The sequence below is a fragment of the Lactuca saligna genome, chromosome 4, assembly GCF_052625555.1.
Source record: "Lactuca saligna cultivar CGN05327 chromosome 4, ASM5262555v1, whole genome shotgun sequence".
Lineage (NCBI taxonomy): Eukaryota > Viridiplantae > Streptophyta > Magnoliopsida > Asterales > Asteraceae > Lactuca > Lactuca saligna.
Genome location: NC_136420.1, coordinates 50,704,101 through 50,731,689, shown reverse-complemented (window position 1 = coordinate 50,731,689; position 27,589 = coordinate 50,704,101). Strand labels below are relative to the sequence as shown.

General features: G+C 33.0%; 1 protein-coding gene across 1 annotated transcript; it reads right to left on the bottom strand.

Annotated features, from left to right (window-relative positions):
- Nucleotides 1–19,069: 19,069 nt before the first annotated feature.
- On the bottom strand, nucleotides 19,070–20,066 carry LOC145038479 (uncharacterized). Its single transcript, XM_078986830.1, has one exon. It carries the CDS (start codon nucleotides 19,891–19,893, stop codon nucleotides 19,090–19,092), a length of 804 nt encoding a protein of 267 aa, XP_078842956.1. The 5' UTR covers nucleotides 19,894–20,066; the 3' UTR covers nucleotides 19,070–19,089.
- Between the last annotated feature and the right edge of the window lie 7,523 nt (nucleotides 20,067–27,589).

Sequence of the window (27,589 nt, the reverse complement as noted above, 5' to 3'; positions counted from 1 at the left end):
CTTTCAGATTGGAGAAACCTTTATCTTTCTGCCTAATTGATTCTTCTTATTCGTTATACTTTGAAACTTTTCAAGGTATTAGAATTATACTTAATCTTGTAAGTATATTCATATTTACTAAACCATTAGTAAATCATGACGAATAGTCTTTATCATCGTTTATGGTGGATCTTACTAGTACACATTAATGTACACTAGATCCTTAAGTCTTTCACTTGACTCACATACATATGTGAATAAGTAATTAGTCTTAATTTCCCAAAGATGAAGATTTTCATTCATCACACAATACAAGTCACATGATTCCACGCTTCTGTCTAGTTGAAACTTGGGTGATGAGAATCCTTCCTTATTTGGTAAACTACGACATTTACCACAAATGATATAACTAAGAATCAAATCCATATACAACATTACTAACAATCTATAAAACACCAATTTTCACAAATGACATTGCAAGGAAATATAAAATAAGACAAAATCAAAGTTTTTCTTTATTTATAAAGGCAGAAAAACTTGTCCTTACAATGCAAGTACAAATGAAAACTATGTTACTAAATATTCTTAAGCAATCTAACATAAATCCTATGCAGCAGCTCAAAAATATGATCATCGAACCATGCGATCGAAATCCATCTCTTCGCAACCAGACTCAAATCACTCTTCCTTTAAGCTTCCTTTCTTTTTTTCAATCCTACAAAACATCAAAATCCAATCTTATCACATAACATATTAAGAATCTATAAATATGAATTTAATAATGTTAGATAGTAGACTTACCTAAAGTAGAGTCATACATTTTGACTTTACCATCCTTGTGATCCTTCAGGTAGATACGGCAGCTTCGCATCCAATGTCGCTTCTATTAGCAATCGAAACAAATAGACTCTTTCAGAATGGTGCATGTGATTATCTCAAACTCGACCTTTCTCTTATGATCAAACTTTTCGACCATGGTCGATTTCTCTCCCTTAGGAGAAGAAACCATTTCTAGATTATCACCTTTGTCATTGTTAGGGTTCATGGAAATTTGGGATACATATCTTCCAATAAAATTTGCTTGACCAGTGCGTCATATCATTGTTGAATCGGCAACAATTAACAAATATGTAAGATCAATAACGGTCACGTTGTGATCTGTCATATAGTAGTCTTTAACAAACTGACCATATGACTTGGGAAGTGATTGAAGAACCAAGTCAACAGCCAACTTCCTTGGGAAAATGATATCCAACATTCCCAGCCTGTCAATATGCAACTTCATCTTTATGACATGCGCACACACATAATTTCCATCTTCGTGTTTGCTTTCTAATACGGCGTAAGTGATCTTGAACTTTTCAAGTCGACGAACACGTGGGTCAGGGAGAATAATTGGAGGAGGTGAAGGTAGTGAAGTATGATTTCTAGTTCGTGGAACATCATCTTCATGAGGAAAGCTTTTTCCAAAAGATTCGGAAAGACCATAGTTGTCAGAACTAGACATTTACAAAATGGAGAAGTTTAAGTTAGTTGATTCAATCATTAATATAACACCCAAATGAAATATTAAGGCTAGGACCCAACACAATAATTCAAAATTCGGAAGAAGGATGTCGTAATCCAATTGTAATGAAACATCCCAAAAAAACAGTCTAAAAATTTTGTTTTAAATTAATAATAAAACCACAGTCATCGAACATCATATAAAATCATAAACAACGTATCTCAAAATATCGTAACAAATGTCAAAATATCATAGTATAAACATCCCAGGATGACCAAATGGTGTGTGCATTGCAATCTTCTCGAGCTCTTCTTTTGAAAACTGAGTACCTGAAACAAAAACTAAAACTGTAAGCACGAAGCTTAGTGAGCTCCCCCAAACTACCACATACAATACAATAACATATAGAAAACATATTGGGCTTTGCCCACTGCATCGGACCAAAGTCCGGAACTGACTAGGGCCTTGCCCTCTGCATCGGACCGAAGTCTGGAACTGACTAGGGTCTTGTCCACTGCATCGGACCGAAGTCTGGAAGTAACTAGGGCCTCGCCCACTGCATTGGACCGAAGTCCGGAACTAACTAGTTCCTCCCCCCAGTGCATCGGACCGAAGTCCGAAACTAACTAGGGCCTTGCCCACTGCATTAGACCAAACTCCAGAACTGACTAAACATAGCACAACATAATCATAACATATAACAATAACACATATACTATATACTGAATCGGACCGCAGTCTGGAACACATAACACATAGACATGCCTGAATCAGAAAGACATCAAGCATACTGAACTACTTCTCGGGACCACCCCGGCATCGGACCGCAGTCCGAAACTACTGCTATCTAAACAGACCGGCATTATGGCCGTAGACTCGTTCCTACAGGAAGGAAACTCACCTCACACTGCTGAAGTCTTGAAGACACAACCCTGATGATGAATGACAGAATCTTGATTTGTCAACATCAAAACATCACCTAATTAATAATTGGATTCCAACACATAACCAATAGTACATTCTTTGGATAATTACTACATTACCCTAAGCTTGGCTCATTCAATCCTAGGGCCCAATCCATAGGCCCAAAGTCTATTAGGAATCAAAGCCCAACACATGGCCCAATTTTACAAATTGGGCCCAAGCCTGTACATGGTCTTATTCTAAGGTCCAACATCATGTAATCATTAAGGCTTAAACTGTGGCCGTCTATGGCCCAGTTTTCCAAATTAGGCCCAAACCCCTTACATGGGCCTTACCCTAAGCCCATTAATTTATTCTAGTTCAACTGCTTGCTCTTGGATGGCCCATTATTATCCCAATCATCTAGGCCCAACTTAAGGTCCAAGTGAAATTAGGGTTTCACATAAAATGACAATTAGGGTTAAGTTTCCTAATTAACCCATTAAGGACTTAATCCTATAAGGACTTAATCCATTAAGTCCAATATTACTTAGATTAATTTTTGCCAAAGATTATTATTTGATATTAAAAGTTATTAAATAAATTTCCAATCCAAATACTAGCCCATTTATCAATTTGTTGGGATTTTAGGTTAATTAGGGCTTTATTGGGCTTATTAGGCCCACTAGAATATCATTAATCCCATTAGGGTTTTTACTAAACCATTAAGCTTCATTGGGCCTATTAGGGCTTCTTTGGGCCCATTAGGGTTTAAGTCCCTTTATCCACGCATCCAAAAATCAACTACTCGCAAGCAAAGGCACACTGCCACCCAACACGGCGGTTGGTGGCGGCAAGTGGCAGCAGCCACCACCTCACGGTGGTGGTTTTCAGTTTCTTTTTATTATTCAAATCTTTAATTACATTTTATAATGCTAATCTCCAAAATAACACACTCAACTAAGCTAAACACACACGTAGCCACCTTGTGGTGGTTGGCGGTGGCGAGTAGTGGTGGATGTTGTCCTCGTGGATTCCGATCCAACACAACACATCCATGCTCCTTGATCGTAACATACAACCATACACCCACCCGGTGGCATACAACGGCGGAAACAACAGCACTATCGGCAACAACAATGGCTAATGGCAGTCTTGACAACGGCAGCCGCCATTTCCAATGGTGGTGATGGTGGTTCCTGTGAAAAAAAAAATCACACATAGTACTACACACATAATATACACACGCACAAACACACACAGCCACCTCCTATGGTGGCTGGTGGCGGAAAAAGGGTAGAAACGGTGGCAGCCACCACCACGAGGTGGTGGCGATCGGTTTTCCTTAGATTCCCGACCAAAAATGGTTCATATAACAACACAAATACTGGTAGCAAAGCAAAACTCGAACCTACCCCCACACAGCCACTGCCTAGGTGACAATCGTCGTCTGATAGATGAAACAGTGGCCCCACAACCACCGAAGATGGTAACGACGTCCCCGACGTCGATTCCACTAAAAACAACGAGAGAGAGAGAGAGAGAAACAGAGAGAAAGAAAGAAAGGTGGGTTATGGGGGACTTACCAAGCGTTTGTAGTGGCTTACGACCTACCCATGGAGAGCATCAAGATTTTCTCCGGTCCTTGGCGGTTCTTCGGTTACCCCTGACGTCTTCAGCAGCAGGCGTGTGATGGCGATGCTCGACAGCGTTGTAGCGGCGGAGGTAGGGTTTGGTGATGCAACCGGTCGTTGAGGTGCTCCAAAACGATGGTGACGGCTGAAGAATGGTGATTCTAGGTTTAGGGTTAGATGACAGGAATGAGCATCGGATATAACCCGTGCTCATTCAAACTTTCATTCCTTTATCCACGATTAGTCCCTCCCCATCAAATTGTATCCAATTTAAATCTAGTACTTACACTTTAGCCCATGTCTCCATAAAGTCTTTTATAATGAGTCCATAATTTACCAAATCCACCTTAACTTCTTAATTCTTTTTCAAAATAGACCCTTAATTTACTAAACACCCTTCAACCTTCCAAAATCTTTACAAATTACTCTAGAAGTTACATTTTAAACCGCCAAAGACCAACGCCTTGCTAAATTATTCCGCCTTTAGGGCCACTATTTATTTGTTAATTCATTTATTTAACAAACCGGGCATTACAACTCTCCCCCACTTAAATTAGATTTCGTCCTCGAAATCATTACTTACCATTCCTTACATGCTAAACCACTCCGGTAACATGGCCACATTCCAGGTCACACCCTAGTCTTCACAAGGTAACCGTGACCAACCTTCTTAAGGCCCTAAAATCCGCAGATGAACGAGTTCCTTTCAACAAGATCACATCTACTCCTTCTGAAATCTCCAGTCTCAAGGTTCCCAGTAGAAATACATAATAACTAACCCAATTATCCCTGCAATTCACTTATACTTGGCCAAGTCTCAGATAATCCCAATGTGAGTGACTTAGCATAACCCAAGCTATCTATTACACTTAGCATATATGAAATCCTAAAATACCACTACTGCTTGAGACACTGAACTGTCCGAAGCATTGAAATTCCTGAAACACTGAACTGTCTGAAGCAGTATGCTGCGCTCTGACTGCCTTCCAAAATCTACCAAGGTCTCCCTAGTCTCAAATTGTTCATCAGACATCTGAAAAGCTGGGTTCCAGTTGGGTTGCGGAGCCAAATGACTCCCTATGTAGTCGCCTCACACGACTTCTGAGCAAAATCCATCTCTGGAACTAGTTGCCACTAGTTATCATGTCATTTAGGCTCTAACAACCTCCTGATTCAACCGATGGGGTCCGTGCGTCGAATCCTGATGTTACCAAACCACGGCTAAGTGAGATTGCTACATGACCAATTGTAGCCTTATATAACAAGCAACCTGAAGCAATCCATTCCTTCCTCGATCTCAAAACTACAGTGGCATTCCTACAGTCTTATCACTGGCTCAACTAGATCTAATCCATCTAGATAATTCTGAAATCCATCCATGGATTTCTATATCCTTACTGCTACACCCAAACTGGTGGGTACTATTGTTCCTTCTGTGTCCTAACAACGCGCTCATGCTATCTAACAGCCAAGTGTATTCTACGGCTACGCCCGTAGTCTCACAACACTCTAGCACTACCTGACTGCTAGTGAATGCTACGACTACACCCGCAGACTTAGAACACTCTAACACTATCCGAATGCTATGGCTACACCCGCTGACTTACAACACCTTCTCACACTATCTGGATGCTAGTGAATGCTAGTGAATGCTACGGCTACACCCGTAGACTTTCAACACTCTTACACTATTTGACTGCTAGTGAATGTTATGGCTACACCCACAGATCGATAAGACTATTCGTCATCATTTACAAAAAGTTAGTAAGTATGCTTATGCTTACATGTTTAAGTAAAATTCTGAAACATTTGAAAAGTTTCAATATATGGCAGAACGAATGAGAAGAATCAAATTAGGCAGAAAGATAAAAGTTTCTCCAATCTGAAAATATGGGAGAGTACTTTACTATCGTGTTTTATGATCATATTAATGATTATGGAAAACCATATCACAATTGTGTTGGATTAGTGTCTAAGTCCATAACTATTTTGATATGTACTTGACCCAATGGTGCATGGTCCTTTTGGGTTGCCTTCACCAAAGCAACTTGATAGGATGAATTATGGAGAGAAAGGATTAAATATGATTTATTAATAGAATAATATATTAAAGGAGAAATCATATTGTTTAATTAATATTAGTCAAGAATTAATTAGTAATTAGTTTTGTGACTAAAAGAGATTAATTAAACTTAAGGGACTGGAATTGTAATTATAAGATAATTGCAATTTGGGCTATGGATTGTCTTAAATTAAGGAGTGGACGAATTCTATGGGGAAGCCCATAAGAAAATCGTCCAAGGCCTTAATTAAAGGAGTCTATGGGTTGCTTAGGGCTTAAGCATCCAAATTAGGGTTTCCTTGTTAGATAACCCTAATAGCCTCACTATATAAAGACCCCTTATGACCCAAAAACGTGGAGAAGCTTTCTTCTAGGGTTAGAACACGTTTTGGGCAGCCTCCATCCTCTCTCCTCTTCATCCTCTTGCTTATGGTGTTTGTGAACCATTAGAGGAGTGACATTTGTGACTCTAAGCTTTCTAAAGTCAATATAATGAGGAATTGGATTGTTATTGCTACATAACAATCAAGGTAATGTCTTAAACCTATTCTCATATTAATATGATTACTTGAATGCTAGAATTAGGGTTTATAGTCTTGGATAACTTGCACGTACAATAGAGAAACCTAGATCCAAGCATTAGGGTTTGTATGAGCACATAGGATGTTCTTATGACTAAAACCCATCAGTGGTATCAGAGCCTAGATTGGTTTCTATTGTATTGATGCTTTGTATGATTGAAAATTTTGATTTTTATGTTTCTGGGGGCTGGACTCGCCGAGTTCATGCTGACTCGACGAGTCCATACCTAACTCGGTGAGTCGGCTGGTCAGATGGAGGGAAAACCGGGATTTCTTGTTGTTTTTGCTTAAGGATAGTTGCCTTATCATATTAGATCAATATAAATCCAATTTTATGATATATTTGACTATATTCTTGATCTAATTAAAGATATTTATCAATTAATAAAATATTTGTTTCCTTATGTGATAATTGATTAATTATTTTGATTAAATTGGTAAATTGTTTTTCAATAAATCATTAACTAAATCAAATATGGATAATTATGTGATTAAATGTTAATTAAGATTATTTGTTATTTGATCCTTGTTTTTATGAAAAGTATCATATTTTTCCCTTTAGGTTTTATAGTTTAAATTTGAACCCAAAAGTTTTGCTGTTTTAAAATTTAAATAGTTGAAACCCTAATGTTTTGAAAAATGTTTCAAAACTTGCCCTCAAGTTTTGGAATTTAAATTTTGATTAATAGTTTAATTTTGATGTATATTTAAATTCTAAACCCTAATGTTTTGAAATGTTTCAAAACTTGCCCTCAAGTTTTGGAATTTAAAAGTTGATTAAAAGTTTAATTAGGAATGTTAAAATTCTAAAACCCTAGTAATGTTTTGAAAAGTTCAATTCACACCCTTATGGTTTTATTAATTAATTAAGGTGTATAATTAAAAGAGGTTTAACAAATCCATAAAACTTTTGGTTTGCAATTGAATTGAATTAAAAGTATAATTATTAAATTTGACCACCTAGTATTTTAAAAGTGTAAAATACACCCTTTACTATATATATATATATATATATATATATATATATATATATATATATATATATATATATATATATATATATATATATATATATATATGAGTAAAAGTCAGTCTTACCGTTAGTAGGCCTCATTCACGAAGCTAGTCTATAAGGGGTGTTTAAGGAAATTGCCTATAAAATGGCGATCGAATGGGTATCCACTCTTACCCACCGCACTCTTGACTAGTGGAGGGTCGTTAGCCGAACGGGTAGGATAGGACGAAACCTTCCACTATAAGTATAATGAAATACAAAGTAACTAAATGTTTTTCAAATTCCCAATCTTAGTTACTTAGGGAAAAGTGAATTGATGCAATTCCATGAAATTACACTTTGTGCCCTTGCGAAGACGTTAGTGGAGCGTTTGTGGTTTACCGGCACACTAAATGGTTCTAAGCAAAGGTAGCAAAGGGTGACTCAATGTTTGTCGTAGTTCGGTGGAGCGTGTGTGGTTTACCGGCACATCGAATAGGTGACTGTAACATGTGAGGGCACCATGTAAGTTTGCATGGTTATTCACACCCGCTTTGTGATCCTCGGCATCCCAGTCACAAACTAGAGGGGCATATCGAGATTTAAACATGCTATTGAAATGTTCAATGAATATCAAAGGATCTAGGAGTTTTCATAGATTTAAAACTTAAATTTCTTTTTCGTTTTTCATGGTGGAAATTAGTGAATCGTCATTCACTTACCTTCAAATATTCTGCAACTAGATTACGGCATCCCTTTTCTAGGTTGTAGCGTATTGTGTTGGGTCCTAGCCTTGGAATTTCATTTGGTTGTGTCATTCCCAAATGAGTTGGCTGTAAATTGGGTTTTGCAATTACTTCCTAAATCATATAATGAGTTCAAAAGAAAGTATTATATGATGGATCATGACGACAATCTCATTGACCTAACTTACATGCTCATTGCTGCTGAATCAGAAATGATTTGGCGAAGCAATGGAGCGTATTTGTTGGGAAAGTCAACCGACCATGCTTCCGAGGACGTTCTAGGAGAACCGACCTGCGTTTGCTGCCAAAAGAAAGGGCGTTGGATACAAGTCTGCCCAAAGAGCCTGAAGAGTCCAGAAGATGGGAGAGTCAAAGTGTATGGTTGTGCTTCAGGTAAAATCCACTATCTAACTCCGTTAAGTTCCTATTCATTGATTCTTAATACATGATGTGATAAGATTGCATTTGAATGTTTTGTAGGATCTGTGAAAAGAAAGGAAGCTTGGTGAAAGAGCAAGATGAATCTAATCACTAGGAATGGATCTTGATCGCATAGACTTGAAGATTAGATTTTTTGCTTAGATAGTTATGATAGAGTTGTTAGAATTTTTTTCAAATACATAGTTTTCAATGGATTTTGCATTGTAAGGACAAATGTTTTCCGCTGCTTTTATAAAAAAAATAAATTTTGTTTGACTTATTTATTTATTTGTTTATTTCCTTGCAATGAAATCGTTATGAAAATTGATGTTTACATATTTCTACAACGAATGGATATGATTCTTATTTATGGAAATGTCGAGAATTTACCAAATATGGAGAGTTTCTCATCGCCCAAATTTCAATTGGACAGAAATTTGGAATCACGCAACTTGGTTGCATGATGAATGAGAAATTTCATATTTGGAAATTAGACTAATTCGTTGACAAAGTATCAAGTGAAAGGACTAGGAGTCGAGCACACAAAGTTGTGTGTTGATCAAAGTCTACCACAAGAATAACAAAGATATTCGTCATGATTTACTAAAGGTTTAGTAAATATGATTATACTTATAAGATTAAGTGTAATTATGGATTGATTGAAAAAGTTTAAATCAATAGCAGCACGAATAAGAAGAATCAAGTAGGCAGAAAGATAAAAGTTTCTCCATTCTAAGAAGAAAGGAGAGTACCTTTTATGCTTTATGATAGTTCTTAATGATTAAGAACCATATCTCAATTGATCCTCTAAGTGAGTCTTAGTACAATTGTATGTTTAAGAGGAGGAATCAAGAATTGAAGAAATGGTTAAATCAAAAGGTCAATCATACTTTGTTCCAATAACAAGTCTTAAAGTTAAGATTGTGACAATGAGTGAAAAGTATTAACATTCATCAAATGTGGAAAGTTATGATGTCTTAGATAACACAAAGACCAACTAGGACCAATTTATGAAGTGTTTTGATATAAGCTACACTAACTCTTGAATAATTGTTTGCAAAAAATGGTTAATGACAAGAGAATCTTATATGTCAAGGAGTCGGTGGGAGTCTTAATGGTCTTGAAAGGTTTCAAGAAAAAATCAAAATAAACCTTATCGATCATCACTAGCACACGAGTTGAGGTTTACAACCTATCATGTTGACACTATTTTGTTTTCTATGCCATTCCAATTGAGTTAATTGTGCATATGAGTCCTATGAGTTCTCGTTTGAATGCATAAAAGGCAAGGACCTTGATCAATGGAAAGTATTTTGATAGGCAAAGGTGAACTGCTTAACTACTTGGAAGACATGGTGGGCAGCTGTGCTACCATAAGGCAAGAAACCAAGATTAAGAAAGTTCGATCCATATGAGTTTGAATTTGTCGTAAACTTTGGTTTTGACAAATTCACATGGATAGGAACAAATACACCGTTTAAATCTAAGTATCATAAGATTTCCTCCTTCATGAAAATGATTGTGAGGAAATGCTTTCACTAAGAAAGATTTTAAGAAGATAGTGATTGTAAAATTATGTCACGCCAACATATTTGAGTATGACATTTACGCTCATACAGTACTTTATATACCTTCAGTATATTTTCTACTGTTTGAATTGCTCTCTTCTTTTGATCATTTGTCTGAGGATGATAAGTTGTACTAAGAGCAACTCGAGATCCTAATTCATGCTTCATTCTCACCCAAAAGTGAGGAGTGAAATGAGTATCACAGTCGGAAATAATCTATAGTGGCGCACCATGACTTTCCACAATTTTGTCTAAGTAACTTACACGTATTTCTCCAATGGAGTTGTTTCACGTGTGGCGAGAATATATGTACTCTTTATCAGCTGGTCGATGATTATCCAAAGGTTATCATTCACAGTTTTCTTCTCTTCTTTCAAGGTATTAACTGTATAAGCCGGATAAGTAGAATATCCCTTCAACATAATTTACGAGTTTTTAAGAAAGAAATTTATTATTTTCACCGTAGACATAAATAAAATATTCCCTTTCGATAGGGATGCATATCTTCTCTTTGTAGCACAAGAGCTCTGTATGGTTCTTTAACAACCAATCCATGTCGAGAATAATATCAAAGATAGGAATTAGGTTAGCAGGAAGATTATAACTTTTAATTCCTATAACACTAACTCTATAGGCTTTATTAGCAAGTAATGATATATTTCTTATGTTATCTATATGAAATGATTGGACAACTGCGTAACAAGCAATTTGAAAAGAATATGTGAATTTATAAGGCACGAAAGAATCTGAGGCATTGAAATCAAATAAGATGTGAGCAGATCTAGAGTTTACGAGAAAATTACTAGTTACAACATTCGATTTTTAACTTACTCCCTTTGTGGTAATCTAAAATGTACGATATTTAACTTTTAGTTTGCCAAACGATTGTCAATTCTTCAAACTTCCTAATTACTGGCGATGTTCAAATTTGCACCCGCTCTTCATTCTCTATTGAAAATTCGATTCTAATCTTTGAGTTAAAACTCAATTCTCATTGCAGACTCCAGCTCCTTCTTGGTTTATAGACTAAACCCAAGATAAGGTCTTTATTTTTGCTATAACAGCAACTCGAATGGCTTTATTCTAATGACATTTGTATTTATAACACACAAGACACATAACGAACCAAACTCTTGTAATAGAATCAGATCAAATAAATCAAGTTGATGGAATAAAGAAAATGAAAAGAGTTTGATCAACACGTAGATGTTTTGGAACAGAAAGAATAGCACCACGTATCTCTAATTCGTGCTTTTGGACCTACGCATCTTTTAGATTTTGGCACTTTCTCCTTTTAGTTGGAGTACTCTTTGATTGTTGAACGGAAACTTGACTCCCGGTCATTTAACTAGTAAGAGTAGGGTAGAAACATTTCTTGTGTCCAGTAACACCACATAGCAAGTCACATCTCTGGCTAATGATTGCTCAATTCTTTAATGAATATTGTTATATTTCTATCGACTACCTCAACCATGTACTTCTTCAGTATTCCTACTGATGTTTTGTCGCTATATAAGACATGGTTCTCTGAACCAATTAACTACTTTGGCAGATTTGTATTAATCGGACTCGATTCTTTAAGAGTTGAACAATACTTGTCTTCTTAGTCATTACCGAATTGAAGGTAACGACACACATGAATAAAATGGAATCATTTACTAGCTTCTTGGTAACCTTGTGACTTTTCCTAATCCAAGGGTGAGTCATGTACTTCCAGTAGTATAGGCCTCTACTACTATTCACACCTACTCATACTCGTCCCAAGTATTGTCTCGCAGTTCCCAAGTCACCATTCAAAAGTTTTCACAAAGCAACTTATCACACATGAACGTGTTTAAACAAATACATACAACAGTTTCTCCTAGACTCAACTAGGGTTTTCATGTTTCTATCAAACATATATTGGATTACTTATACTCGCCTTCTAGGATTCTTCTCATGCATATGCTCGCTTTAATATATCCTAATACTTTTCCATAGGTCGATAGAAATTTTACTTCCATTTCTTCATATAAATTCTTTCTTGAGTAGTGTCTACTTTACAAGACACACTATTCCAAAATTTACTCTAGCAGCATGGAGACAAATGGTCTTCTACTACCTGCATCATCTTTTAACTCATGCAAACCATCATGCACATTTGTTCATTTCATGATTCTTCCTTGAAATCGTTCTTCTTGTATTTGAGTAAGTCTAAGTCTACTTCATAGGAGTCTATCCTAAAAAGTCTGCATCATAGCTGCATCTCAGCAAGCTTTGTTAGCTTCAACTTGGTTCTCTGTCATTCCTGACGACAACATCTCTTCATACGATACTATGGGTGTATTTCTTCTTCAATTAAGCATTCTACCTTACTTAAACAAGTAAGTTGCTTAACCATTTACCACTAAATGACTCATTTCACCATCCTAATCTTGTATGTTAAAGTCGGCTTAACACACAATGGAACTTTATCTCACAAAGTCCTGGCCTATTGAGTCTGAAAACTTCATTAGTCTTTCTTTTAATTCTTCTAAATCTTGCACAACATTCATTGATACTGCCGAAGTACTAATCACCATCTTCGGTTCTTCCCACATTCTAAACAATCACTGCTTCAATCTGAACAGCGGTAGAACAACTTCGTGTATTTGTACCAACAAATTTATCTTGCCCAAACGTGTTTCAAATGCACATCATTCTTCCAAAGATGTTATTATATATCAATCATACTTTAAATGTATATTACCACTCTATTGGTATTAATACACTTATTACGATAATAATTCATATTTATTATTTTACGATATCTCGCGCTCGTTTATTTATAAACTTATCGATGTCAACTATCATAAGTCTTTTTATCACTCCGAAAAATTCTATTATGAAAATTCTTAAAATTTTCTAAACCATGGTCGGCAACAGACCTTAAGCTTTCTCACATAATAGAATATAAGGCATATCTCTTCTTTATATTCATTTATCATTTAGCACATAATAGAATATAAGGCATATCTCCTCTTAATATTCTAGTGCTTGCCTCCATTAGGTATTCAACCTAAAATATATCGTATCATCTTTACTTAATAATTCTTGTTTAAGTTTAGAAATTCTTAAAATTTCTAGTTTACTTAAACTAGTTTTCTTAAAATTCTGAAGTAACTTAATATCTTAGAATACTAGGGTTTATCATTACCCAATCCCCCACTTAAATATTTCCTATGGTTTGTATCCATATACTTATTATGAATCAGCTCATATATTGAGCTTCTAACAGTTTAAGTCTAAATACCAATCTGTGATATTTAGTTCACTTAAACCATTGCTCTGATACCATGATTGAATGACCCCAACTTTCATACTATTTCAACATTATTCTTAAGTTACTTCCTCAAAACATGCTACATGCATATTTATAAAACAATATTTTATATTGATAAAGTGATTACAAAAGATTGGATACAAACCGACTAAGTTTTATTACATTTCATGTCTACCCAGGAATCTGCTATTCATATACATACATGAACATTAAAATACAGAAAAATACTATTAACTATTCTAAATCTTTCAGCAGTATAAAGCTATATTGGAATACTCATCACCTTCAATTGTTAAATATTGACAGGAATAAGCGATAACGCTTAGTGAATTCAATAAATAGATACAATATAATCTTATGCCTTACATATACCAATATGACAGAAGCAGAAGGGAACAAGAACAATATTAGCATATACGTATCATATGACAGGCTTTCAATATCAACTCAAGATTTGATTCAAAGATTTACGATCAATGAGACATAGCGATTTCAATACTTGATATGCATCAATAAAGCTTTGGCCCAAATGGCACAGAAGACATATAATTTCTGATTAACATTTTGGTAGATTTCAGGCTTATAGCCCTGTCTAACCATTTGCCAATACCATAGAATAGAGTTCATTCTCTTACGGAGTCATGCTCTACATGGTTAGAGGCTACATACCATTCCTATCTAACCTTCTACCAATGCCATATAATAGAATTCATTCTCTTACGGAGACATGCTCTACATGGCCAGAGGCTACGTACCAGTACCAATGTGAATCTAAGTCCTTTCACTGATCACATGGTCAAAGGTATTATATTTGCTATAAACATAGCGAATAAAATAACACGGGAAAATAACTTAGAATAATAACACTGAAAAGCACATAGAACATATAACACATAACATACAATTGTTCCTATATATTGAACTCACCTTAAGTTAACCGGAGGTTAAAATAGTAATTTGGACATCATTTCGGCTTAAAATATGACTTCTATGTTGAAAACCGGGAGCTTAATTGAAAACCGGGCTCTGCGAAGGTAGGGCTTCAAAACCGAAAATATAAAATTTATGGGCTTCTCAGGGGTCTCGGGGCATGTTTCGGGTGCTAAAATTGATATCGGGGCTTCAGGGAAAGTCAAAATAGTGAAAATATGGAAAAACGGGCTAAAAGTGGCAATTTTCAAATTCTAGCCGGGAGGGTTCGCACCCTCCTATTTATAGGGCCGAGGTTCGGAGTCGGCTGGGAAGGAAGCAAGTAGCAAAGCAGCTCGGTGGCATCAGCAGCGAGGGGCAGGTGGCGCGAAGGCGAGGCTCGGATGCGAGGGTCGGAACAGCTGGCGCGCATGCGAGGCTCGGTCAGTGCGGTTCGGATGTGAGGCTGGTAGGCGAGACGTGTCTCGTTCCTGCTGGACCTCGGCGAATCAGAAGGGAACACGTGCTGGTCTTGGATTTGGCCACGTCTCCGGTGACGCACCTGCTTCGTGCGAGGTGACGTGGTCGGTACTATTCATGCGAGATTTCTCGGTTTTCGGGCCCTAAACTTCTAAAATCCATAACTTTCGCATACAAGCTCCGTTATTGAAGTTCTTTATATGCACGCGTAGCTAAAAGTATGGTCTACAACTTTCGTTTAGACTTCGTCAGCTAATTTTGAGTTTATTTTTAATATTATTATTTTTAACAGATTGGGACAGGAAAATCCGTTAAAAATTCATAACTTCTTCATCCGACATCCGTTTCGTCAGACTTTTTACCGTTGTACTACAAATGACGAGACCTTCGATTCTCGTTTAGGATGTATCGGTTAAATATCGATCGATCTAAAATTCGAGTTTTTAGCTGTCTACTGATAAGTTGAAACTTCGAAAAATCATAACTTCCTCATACGAAGTCAGATTTTGGCGTTCTTTTTATCGAATTTCTCGGTTTAAAGAATACTACGAATTTCATTTAGATTAATAAGGCTAAAAAGTAGTTTATCAAAAACTCACTTTTTACATCATTCGGTGTCGTGCCGGTTTTGTCGTGGATCTTCGGTTGGTCATAACTTCTTCGTTATTACTCGGATTTCGACGAGGTTTTCGCCTATAAGTTTCTAACGAGATGATTTACAACATCAAATAATAAAATTTAACTTATTTCAAATTTTATATTTTCGCTAAATTTCACTATTTGGCTATTAATTGGAATCTCATAAGACTTCCAATATTTTATGAGTGATTCTAAACATAGTTTTACTTCATTTCTAGTAAAAACTAGCTGTTAGAACTCAACACTCAATTTTATTCACTTTTAATAATAAAAATACACAATTTTAGAACATGTATGTTACAAAAACTTTTATGCAAGAAGCATGTTCAAAGGAATGTACTTTGAATTTGAGACTTCATTTCCATGCGATTGTCTTGTAACAATCTCCAATGCAATATTTTGTAATATCATTGGTTAAGTATCTATGACTTTTGGTACCTAGACATTACAAAAGAATCATTGCATGATAGTTTAGAATCTAACACTTTCTAGCAGTGACAAGAATTTGGAATTCTTACACTTGCAATAAGGATTTGGAATTGTGAAATGAGCATCATTGAAATGTTTTTCAATTGATTTATTTCACAAAGTCGGGACCATAGACAAACATAGTGCGCATGCTTGGAGCATGGCATAGCTATTGTTTTAATTCAAGTATTAAGTTGATAAATCGGAACATTATACAATGAATAATGAGTAATCAATATGGCACTCAAAAGTTTTGGTGCCATAGAGGATTAGTATTATTCTTGTGTTTCACTTTGCATGTTTTGACTTCCCAAATAACTAGGTTATTCAAACCATCCATAGGAGATCATACTTTGGACGTAGGTAATGAGGCAAGAATGTCATGAATGGGTCTGTAGTTTGTCTAGGTGTTTTAGACATAGCTGCAGTGTTCATGAGTACTCCTGGAATTAGATTCGAGTATTTGATTCAACCCATGTTCATTTAAATCACTTCATGGATTTTTATCACGAGTGATTGTGAGATTAAAATATCTTATATTCTTGAAACCAAGACATGTGAGTTGTAATTTACAAGTTGGTTGCACATTAACATATGTAAACGCACCAGTAACTTGGTGTTATAAAACATATTGTTGTGTGTGATTTGATGAGTAAGTAAAAGCAAGAATTTGAGTCGAAGTTTATCCATTCCTTTTATCCCTAAGGGGATAAAAGCGATATTTGTGGGCCCCTCGATGATTTAGTGATGACACTCCTAAGTGCTTGGCCATGCCTGAACTGATTTGATTTGTTCAATTATTCGGTCGTCATAAATCGGAAATCAGGAAACAACAGATGGACAGAGAGAATGATTATAATCCATGTCTCAATCAATATGATATCTAGAATCGAGGAATATATGATCCCTTATGTAATGGACGTGTCATTGATGAGGTCAGAGTTCGACAACGACTTGCAATAATAGTTATTAGACTTATCCAAGTAAGAGACTGTTGGATTAGGTGTCTAATCCAATAACTATAATTGGTATGTGTTTGACCCGAGAGTAGTATGGTCCATTTAGGTTGCATATCACCAGGACAATTTGATAGGATGGACTTTTGAGAACAGGTTATTTATGATTTTTTTTTAATATATTATAAGTTCTAATATATTAATATCAAATCATATAATTTAATTAGTATTGATCAAGAATTAATTTGGAATTAATTTTGTGATCAAAAGAGACTAATTATATATAAGGGGATTGATTGGTAAATCATTCATTCTTATGGTGTGGACCAATGATCCATGATTCCTTAGGTTGGGCTAAACCCATGTGATAACCCATGGATGATCCATGGAGGTTTAAACCCGTGGAGCCTAAGGAATATGGAAGGTCATGCACATTAGGGTTTAAATGGTGTAACCCTAATCTTGCCACATTATATAAGAAGCCCCTTAGCATCCAAAATTGGCGAAGATATACACGAGCGTTCTTGGAGATCATTGAGCAGATTTTGGTGTTATGATATTCTCTCAAAAGTCATCCTTTGCCCTAGGTGTGTTGTGATTCCATTTGAGGTGCAACACTTGGGGCACTAAGTTCTTAAAGGCCAAACTCAAGAAGTTCTACAAGCTACAACAAAGAGGTAACTCCATAACTCAATTATATGTTGTTTATATCATGTATATGATAGTTGTAGGCTTAATGCTTTCGAAACAATATTGCATGTATAATTAGAGAAAACATAGATCCAAAGCATTTAGGGTTGTACACCATAGGATGTTGTAGTATACTAAAACCCATCACTTATATCCAAGAAAATGTAACGAGAAGCTCTACACTTCTATCAACTCATGCATTCCTTAAATCCACTTGAACAAAAAATCCAAATTCCATAAAAACACAAACTGACACTTTACTGAAATATCCCTTTGCTACAAAACATGAACTTAACCTCCCGGGTCATCCAAATTACCTTACCACACCCAAATGGGTCTAAATTTAATTTCCTCAAAGGCCCTAAGACTGATGATACTCGATCTTCGGGTCACCAACCTACAATAGGAAACAATTCGGAACAGGATGTTACAAATCAGCTACCCCAAGCTAACGCTGACGTTTACTAGCTTAGGGGACTTGTTAACGTATCCTTCTAGGAATACGTCAAATATAACGAGACGCTTATCTAAACGACGACATAGTTATCGGTTGCTACCCAGCGTAAGTGCTAAGTTTGGGCCTTTGCCCTCACGACCTTACACTTCGACCCCAAGGCTCTAGCACCAAGGTCCAATTCAGAACGAGAGGCTCCGGTCCATAACAACCTAAAACACTACCAATCACTCCCCAGAGCAACAAGTGTAGAATAATGGTTTGAAGGCTGAAAATATGTAAATAAACAAAAAAAAGTGGATTTGAAGCTTCGTGTTTTTGTCGAGAAGAAAATAAGAGTTAAAGATGAAAAGGGAAACGTAATTCTCTAAAATTGAATTAAGAATCGCCACAGTAATTATTTAAATAAGCAAATATATTACTTGGGCTTAAGTCTAGCAAATGTTCAATTCTTGACTAATTATAAAATTAAAATTAAAAATAAAAAAAAATAAAAAAAATAAAAAAAAAAAAAATAAAAAACACTTTTTTGCAATTAATCCAATTCCGTTAGTTTTGGGATGTATCTAGTTAAAAGTTCCATAGTTGGGTATTTATAGAATAAATTTTGGAAACAAAAAATATATATGAATTAATGAGGATGGTAAGGCGATGATCATCACCAGACACTCCTCCTAGATATCTCTGCTCTTCAAATCTGCTTTCTTATTTTCAAATTCTACAAATAGTATTGAAAAGTACATAATAAAGTAAATAAACCAAATAATGCCAGTTAATAAAGAAAAATAATTTGTTTTATTACTCTCTAAAGTATTCGAGGAAACGAAAATCATCAGGTGTCGTTGCATCAAAATTCCACAACAGATCAAGATCGGTACCCACCTCCTCCTCTGAAGCTTCGTCGGAGGTAGCTGATGGTTGCACCATACTTGGTGAATGTTTTTCAGGTTTCAAGCTAAACATTTGAAAATCCAAATGTGTGTCATGGTCAACTCCCATCTCCACTCTATTGAGATAACCATTGGTGGTACTGGTGGTGGTGTTGGTGGTGTTTTCAGTGGTGGTAAGGACTGTTATTGGTGATTCTGGAGGTGGTATTACTGGGGGTATGAACCATTTATCTGTTTGGAACAGTTTTCCGGCGTCTTGACTACTTCCCACCTCCGTTGTGGCAGCGTCATTGGTGTGGACAGTGGTGGTGTAAGTTGTTATTTCCGATTCTTCCTCGGCCCTTGAGGTGGTGATTGGTGGCTCCACCACGCCTTTCCTTGTTGTCTCTTGGGGGAATAGAGCTAGCCACCTAGAAGCTAGAACAACTGGTGAATCATTCACACCAATCAAGAGAGGGAAATTCACCTTAGCTCGTGAACCTAGTAGCTTGAAAGCTGCGTTATCGTAAGCCAATGCTGCTTCCTCTGGAGTATCAAACGTTCCCAGCCATATTCTCTTTCGTTTCTTCTCCGGATCCCTTACCTCTGCGGCAAACTTGCCCCAAGGCCGCCTCCTCACGCCTTTGTACCGCCTCCACTCTGTTGGACGCTGCGGCTCTCCACCTCCGGGCACCACCGGTTCTTTCTTTTTATTAACATATTGCAGTCCCATATTTGTTGAAGTCTTTTTCAACTGATGAAGGGATACTGTATGGAAAAGGTGAATTTGTTGAAGTCCTTTTCAACAGGTGAAGGGATACTGTATCCAAAAGGTGAATTTTTAGTTAATGCATGGTGTTCTTAATGAAGAAAGAATCGTAAAGAAAATATGGAAGAAAAAGAAAAGAAACGTTTATGTTAGATTCATCGCCTAGAACATGGCAAGCCTTATATATAAACAATGTGATCTTAACCCGAGGGTAAAGATTGAGACTAAACACGTTTAAATTATATATATATATATATATATATATATATATATATATATATATATATAAAAGAATCAAATGTGAATTATAACTATGGTATGAATCTTAACCAATTATGACCATCAAATTAAAAAGAATGTAGAGGTATGATCTTAAGTACATGTTTTTAACATGAGTTAGCGTTTACTTTATAATTACATTAAAATAATTATAAGGGCATTCATAATATTTTATTATGTGAGACAAATAAAAATTACCTATATTATAGGCAACAATATGAAATTAATTAATAAAAATCAAAATTGAAAAGTTAATTTTTTTTACTTTTACAGTTGTCAATTTACATTTTTATGATTCTCCTTCTTAAAGAATAAATTTTTACAGGCATAATGCTAATTAATAAGAAAAAAGTAATTAATTTCTATTTTTAAATATTTTATAAGGTTAAATTTTACAATTTGTTCAACAACAATTTAGGAAATTACTATGTAATTTGGTTTCACAACATCCATTGTTATTAAACCCCTTTTTTCACCATCATAATTACTAAAGAATTTCATAAACAAAAAAGTTGAGTAGTTGTATAAACGTGACAAAAAATGACTTATTAGTTTGTATTCTTTAAGAATATAATAATTAACTTATCAATAGTTTTATTATTTAAGAATAAAAAGGTTCAAAACTTGTTTCTGGTTTCTGTTGTTATAGAATTATATATGCATCTTTAGTTATCAGTGACCATAAACCTAACTTAGAAAAAAAGTTATATTCTTTAAGAGTAGGACGAATGCTTTATAAGTAGTAGTCATATTCTTTAAGAATGGAATAGTTGAAAGTGAATTTCTAATTTGCTTTCTTAAAGAATTACTTATGAATTCTACAAAAAAATTTAAAGAATTTTAATGGTACTGAGTAAGTATAAATAGTTGAAAATGAGAATATTGTGATTAGGTTTATTCTTTAAGAATGACTAGAATTACATGTAAGTATGTTCTTCAAGAATAAAATGGTTAGAATGTGAGTTTTTAATCTGTATTTTTAAAGAATTGAGTTTTAATCTGTATTCTTTAAAAATAACGCACATTGTTTTATCTTCTTTCAACATAGTGTAAACACAATTAATTAGACAGAATCTTAGTCGAGTTTTATTCAGTACATGATTGATAAAAAAAGAAGAAATATAATAAAGCGAACCTGGATAAACTCAAAATCATTACAATAAAAGAAAAAGAGAGATGAAGATGATATTCTGGTTTGCGATTTTAAAAGAAGAACGATGATCTCTTGGTGACTGTGATTAAATAAAACATGAAGATCATCTCCCAATGGTGATGCTCAGAATGATGTTGGATGACGTCAATATGAGAAGCTAAATGAATGAATGGTGGTGACGTTAACTAGTGGCGATATAGATCAGATGGTTGTTAATGGCAAGGGTTGTAGCTGGCGGCGATGGTGTATGTTTGAAGAAGATGATGGTTGCTACTTCTTTGAACGTATAGGGTAAAATGGATGGGGATAATAATTGTATAAATATGATATTTTAATTTGGAAATTCAAATATCTTCCATAAATATATGTATTTAAAATATATAATAATTAACTAAATTACTATAATACTCCTGTCAAATGATTGGCCTAAAATTGGTTATACATTCACACAATAATTACAGGTTATATATATATGAACCTAATATATATATATATATATATATATATATATATATATATATATATATATATACACACACACACATATATATATATATATATATATATATATATATATATATATATATATATATATATAGGAAAATTGAATATACCCTTAAGCGTATATAAGCTTAGGTACCCAAACTAACTATATTACATCGTTCTGTATTATATTTAAATTGTAATTGTCTAATTGTTCTTATAATTCAACTTATAACTTGATTACTTCTAAGATTTTTATAAATTTCACATTTATCTTCCTCTTACATACTTTTCATTTTCAACTATAATATATATAGCCTAGTAGGTGTTCGACAAAAAAATATGATATAAGAGGAAGATAATAGTGAAATTTCAAAAATCTTCAATGTAAATCAAGTTAGGGGTTGAAGTTTAAGAACATTATAATAAATATATCTAACAAAACTACTAATTATTGTGAGTTTGGATACCTAAATCTATATACCCTTAAGGAATATATTCACTTTACCATATATATATATATATATATATATATATATATATATATATATATATATATATATATATATATATATATATATATATATATATATATATATATATATATATATATATATATATAATCAAATATGTCTGTTGCCCAAAGTCTCCAAGCCCAACAGTCCAATTTTTAAATGTTTACCAGCGGTAAACTATTATCGCCGGCATTTTACGAGCGATGTAAATTGGGCCGGTGTTTATCGACAGTAAAATGGATCACGTCGGATTACTCACGGTGTTTTAAGCATGACACCGTGCAAACTAAGATAGAGAAAAAAAAAAATGAAAAGACACAAAAGTCTACTATAGAGGTTGAGATTTGTACATTAATTTAGTTTTTTTATAAACATTTTTTTAATTAATTATTAATATGGTTTTAGTTTTAATTTGTTTTTTCATTTTAATCGTCTTTAACATAGCATATATTTTTGTTTGTCGTTTTGAATATACTTTCTTGATTCTTAGTTTTACATTTGAAAGTTATCTTATTTGTTATCGTTTTACGATCTAGTAACAAAATGAAAATGGCTTTTTTGAATATATGTTTTTACCGATATTGAATTTTATTTGTGAATATAATATATTAGGTTAATTAGTCAACAAATAATAAAAATAAAAACATAAAAAATAATTAAAAGGAATAAATAATAATATTATAAGATTAAACATTATATTTAATTTTGCAATATATATATATATATATATATATATATATATATATATATATATATATATATATATATATATATATATATATATATATATATATATATCCTTCAAAATATTAAGTGGTTAATGAATATTAACAAAATAATTTATATGTTCTAATGGTATTGAATCGTTATAGAATACTAATATTTCATTAAAATAATAATTAATTAATTAAAAAATTTTAAAAAAAGTACTACCAATTAAGATGCTCTAATAGATTTTTTTTGAAGAAGCTTAAGTTATGAAAATGATTTTTTAATTTTACTTAATATTTATCAAACATATTTATAAGATCTTTATTTCGTATGTTTTAAAATAGCTATTAATTTCAAATTATATTAACATTCAAATGTACCTAAGAAAATTTTCAAACTTTATTTCTACATCTACATAGCAATATGTTTCAAACAATTAATATTGATGTTTTATATTCTCTTGCAATTAAGATTTTGAGGTAATTTATGTAAATATATTTTGTTATATTTTACAAATAAGTTTTTAAACTACTTAATCATAACAATAATTAAAAACGATAATAAATCAAACATGTAATTTTATAATACTAAAACAAGAATTATATTTAATTGATAAAATTTAAAAATTGATCTCTGTGGTTGTGGTTGTCAATTTCTTTGTATAAGGTCCAAAAAAAAATTATTATAAAAAAGGTTTATATGTTGTGGTTTTGATCTCTATCTCGTTAAGTTTGACGATATGGCTGTTAACTTTTGACAAATTACAGATTTATCCCTGGGATTATTTATGCAGTTTTATCTTTCTATCAAACTAAAAGGACCAATTATGCAATTTTTTTTTTTATTTTATTGAATAATTGTATATTAATTCTTTTAATTATTATTATTATTTTTTAAACTTTTTTTCTTATTGTATTATTTTTTATTGGATTATTATATATTAATAAATATTGTTTTTAATATATTATATTTATATATTAATAAATATTACTTTATTTGATTATTGATTTTTTAATTAATTCTCTTTGAATTTCTTCTATATTGCATTAATTCGTTTTTATTTGATTATTATATATTAATAAATATTATTTTTAACGTATAATATTTATTTATTAGTAAGTGCTACTTTATTTGATTATTAATTTCATTTAGTTAATTTTTTATAGCCTTAATTATTTTATTAGACTATTAATTTTATTTATAATAAATAATATTTTTTAATTATTTTTATTTTCTTTTAATTTCTTTCTTTATTGTTTTAAATAAAAATATCAAAAAATCTCATCCACTCCACATTTCCTGATTTATTTTAAATATTTGAAAGATAGCATATTTTGGACAACATCACCACCATCACTTAGTCACAAGAAATCACTATCGGACCGTCTCCAATAAGTAAATATTTCATGTATATAATTTCAGTAATTAGTCACGAAGTGAGAACATCGTATGTATTTTAGTTTTTATGTATCCACATGTGTCTAAATTTGTTATATATTTCAATAAATATATTATTTTAACTTATAATTTTAACATATATAATTTTCCTAAAAATGTTTGTATATGAATTACAAAATCCGAGTATGCGTAACTCGTCGGTCGGCCGAACAAGTATTAAATAACGAGTTCTACAACCTTGCCGCCACCTGTAGTGGTTATGGTGGTTTGAAAACCCTAGATCAAACATTGTCGTTATCGATGGCAGTATCTGTAATGAATGATCGGCTAGAGGCTATATGTTTTCGGGGGTTTATTACACATTGTGTAGGTAGTCGCCTTGTGTAGTTTTCGTCGAGAATGGCCGACATTAGTTAATGATCGACGATTTCTAGCGAGATGATACGACGACGCAAGGTGGTAAAAAGCGACGAATGGAGGAGCTGACCGGGAGTGTTTAGATCGAACCTCCAGGTGGTTGTAGCAAAATATGGTCAGCTTAGTGGCAGATATAGAGGATTCTGACGGATATAGTACAGTATAATATAATAATATTTATTAAGATATAAATATAATATAATAAAATTAATATTTATTAATATATAATAATCCAATGAAAAAGAATTAATCCAATAAAGAAAATTTTTTTTAAAAATTAATTAAAACACTCCTGGTCAGCTCCTCCATTCGTTGCTTTTTATCACCTTACGTCGTCGTATCATCTCGCTGGAAATCATTGATCATCGACTATAGTCGGCCATTCTCGACGAAAACTACACCAGTCGACTACCCACACAATGTGAAATAAACCCCAAAAAGCATACAACCTCTAAACGACCATACATTATAGATATTGTCATCGATGACGACAATGTCAGATCGATGGTTTTCAAACCACCATAGCCACTACAAGTGGTGGCAAGGTCGTAGAACTCGTTATTCGGTATTTGATCGGCCGACCGTCGAGTAGCGAATACTCAGATTTGGTAATTCATGTAGAAATATTTTTAGGGAAATTATATATGTCAAAATCATAAATTTATTTAAATATATAATAAATTTAGATACATATAAATACACAAAAACAAAAATACACACGATGAACTCACTTCGTGAATAATTACTGAAATTATATACATATAATTTTTATCTATTAGAGACGGTCGGATAGTGGTTAGTTGTGACTGAGTGATGGTGATGGTATTGTCCAAAATATATTATCTTTCAAATATTTAAAATAAATTAGGAAGGTGGGGTGGGTGAGATTTTTTGGTATTTTTATTTAATAGAATAAAGAAAGAAAATAAAATAAAATAAAAACAATTAAAAAAAATATTATTTATTATAAATAAAACTAATAAGTTTAAATTAATAATCTGATAAAAAGAATTTGCGCAATAAAAAAATTAATTAAAAGAAATTGATAATCCAATAATAACACTTACTAATAGATAAATATTATATATGTTAAAAATGATATTTATTAATATATAATAATCCAATAAAAATAATTAATGCAATAAAAAGGAAATTCAAAAACAATTAATTAAAAAAATTAATAATCAAATAAATTAAGATTTATTAATATATAAATATCATATATTAAAAATAATATTTATTAATATATAATAATCCAATAAAAATAATACAATAAGAAAAAAAATTAAAAAGTAGTTAAAAGAAAATAATATACAATAATTCAATAAAATGAAAAAGAAAATTTGCATAATTGGTCATTGTAGTTTGGTAAAAAGATAAAACAACAAAAATGGTCTTAGGGGTAATGCGTTATTTGCCAAAAATTAACAATCATGATGTTAAACTTAACAAGGTATGGATCAAAACCACAACAAAACCATCAAATAATAATTTTTTTTGCTAATAACCTTTTTTTTTGGACCTTACCGAAAGAAACTAACAAACCACAGGGATCATTTTTGCAATTTTTCTATTAAATTTTATTCTTAGATAGATGACATTGCAAAACTTAAATCTAATATATGTTTATCTGTTCATACTGTTCAAAAAACTTAAAATTTTATGTATCAGTTTAATATAATAATTATTACTTCGCAGTAAATGTGAATAAATACAAAAATTTAACATGCACAATGCTTGGATATTTGTCTAGTTTCGTTAATAAACGAGGCTATAATAGGCCAACACTTTGATATATGTTTGGTTTGTCATTCATCTTGTTGTTCAGTGTTTTTAAGCCTCCTTGTATGTTTTGTTATGTTTGTTACATTCAGACATTTACAAAAAAAAAATTGAGAATGTAGACGGTTTATATAAATATTTAATGGAGACCATATTCTTTTAATATTTAACTAGATAAGAAGCCCCACTTCGCAGGGGTTGGATTCGACACTAATGTCAAAGAAAAACGATGGAAGACATTACATTAAAGATGGTGTCATTGTTTATCAGTCGTTTGTCATGGAAGTAGGATGTTATAACTGGTTGACTAAGAAAGTATGATGCTTAAAAAATAAAGTAAATTAGAAGCAAACTCACATATATTCTCTTTTTAAAACACATATGTTGGGTACAAAATTATTTTAACCATATTTAGTCAAATGCAGCACCAGTCCAACTGCTTCCTCTCGTGGGTACTGCTCCAATTCCTCCTCCTTGACCTTTATCAGGTCTCCCTTGTAACTTCAAACCCAATTGAATCTATAAATGAAGGAGAATTAGAAAACATGACCAATATACCCTTCAAAAAGTTTAATTGAAAAAAAATGCATTTTGTGGACTTCATTCTTTGTTATTACCTTCTATGCAGGCGGGTAGACTAGTTGATTGCTAGACATGCTATGATGACTAAACTGGTTGCAACTGTTGAGAACCAAAAGCATAATTGTTCATGGCCCAGGAGTGTGAGGACTGAAAATTACTTGGTAGTTTTATCTATATCTTGATAAGCTCTTGCAGCTTTGAGATCCCTTAAGTACTGATTTTTTTAAAATTTTCCAAATAGAAAAATTATAAATGGGTTTCAAATACCTATTATTTTCTAGGACCGACCAAAATGCCCTTTGCTAAAAAAATACATAATAATAACAAAGTTTTGATTAAA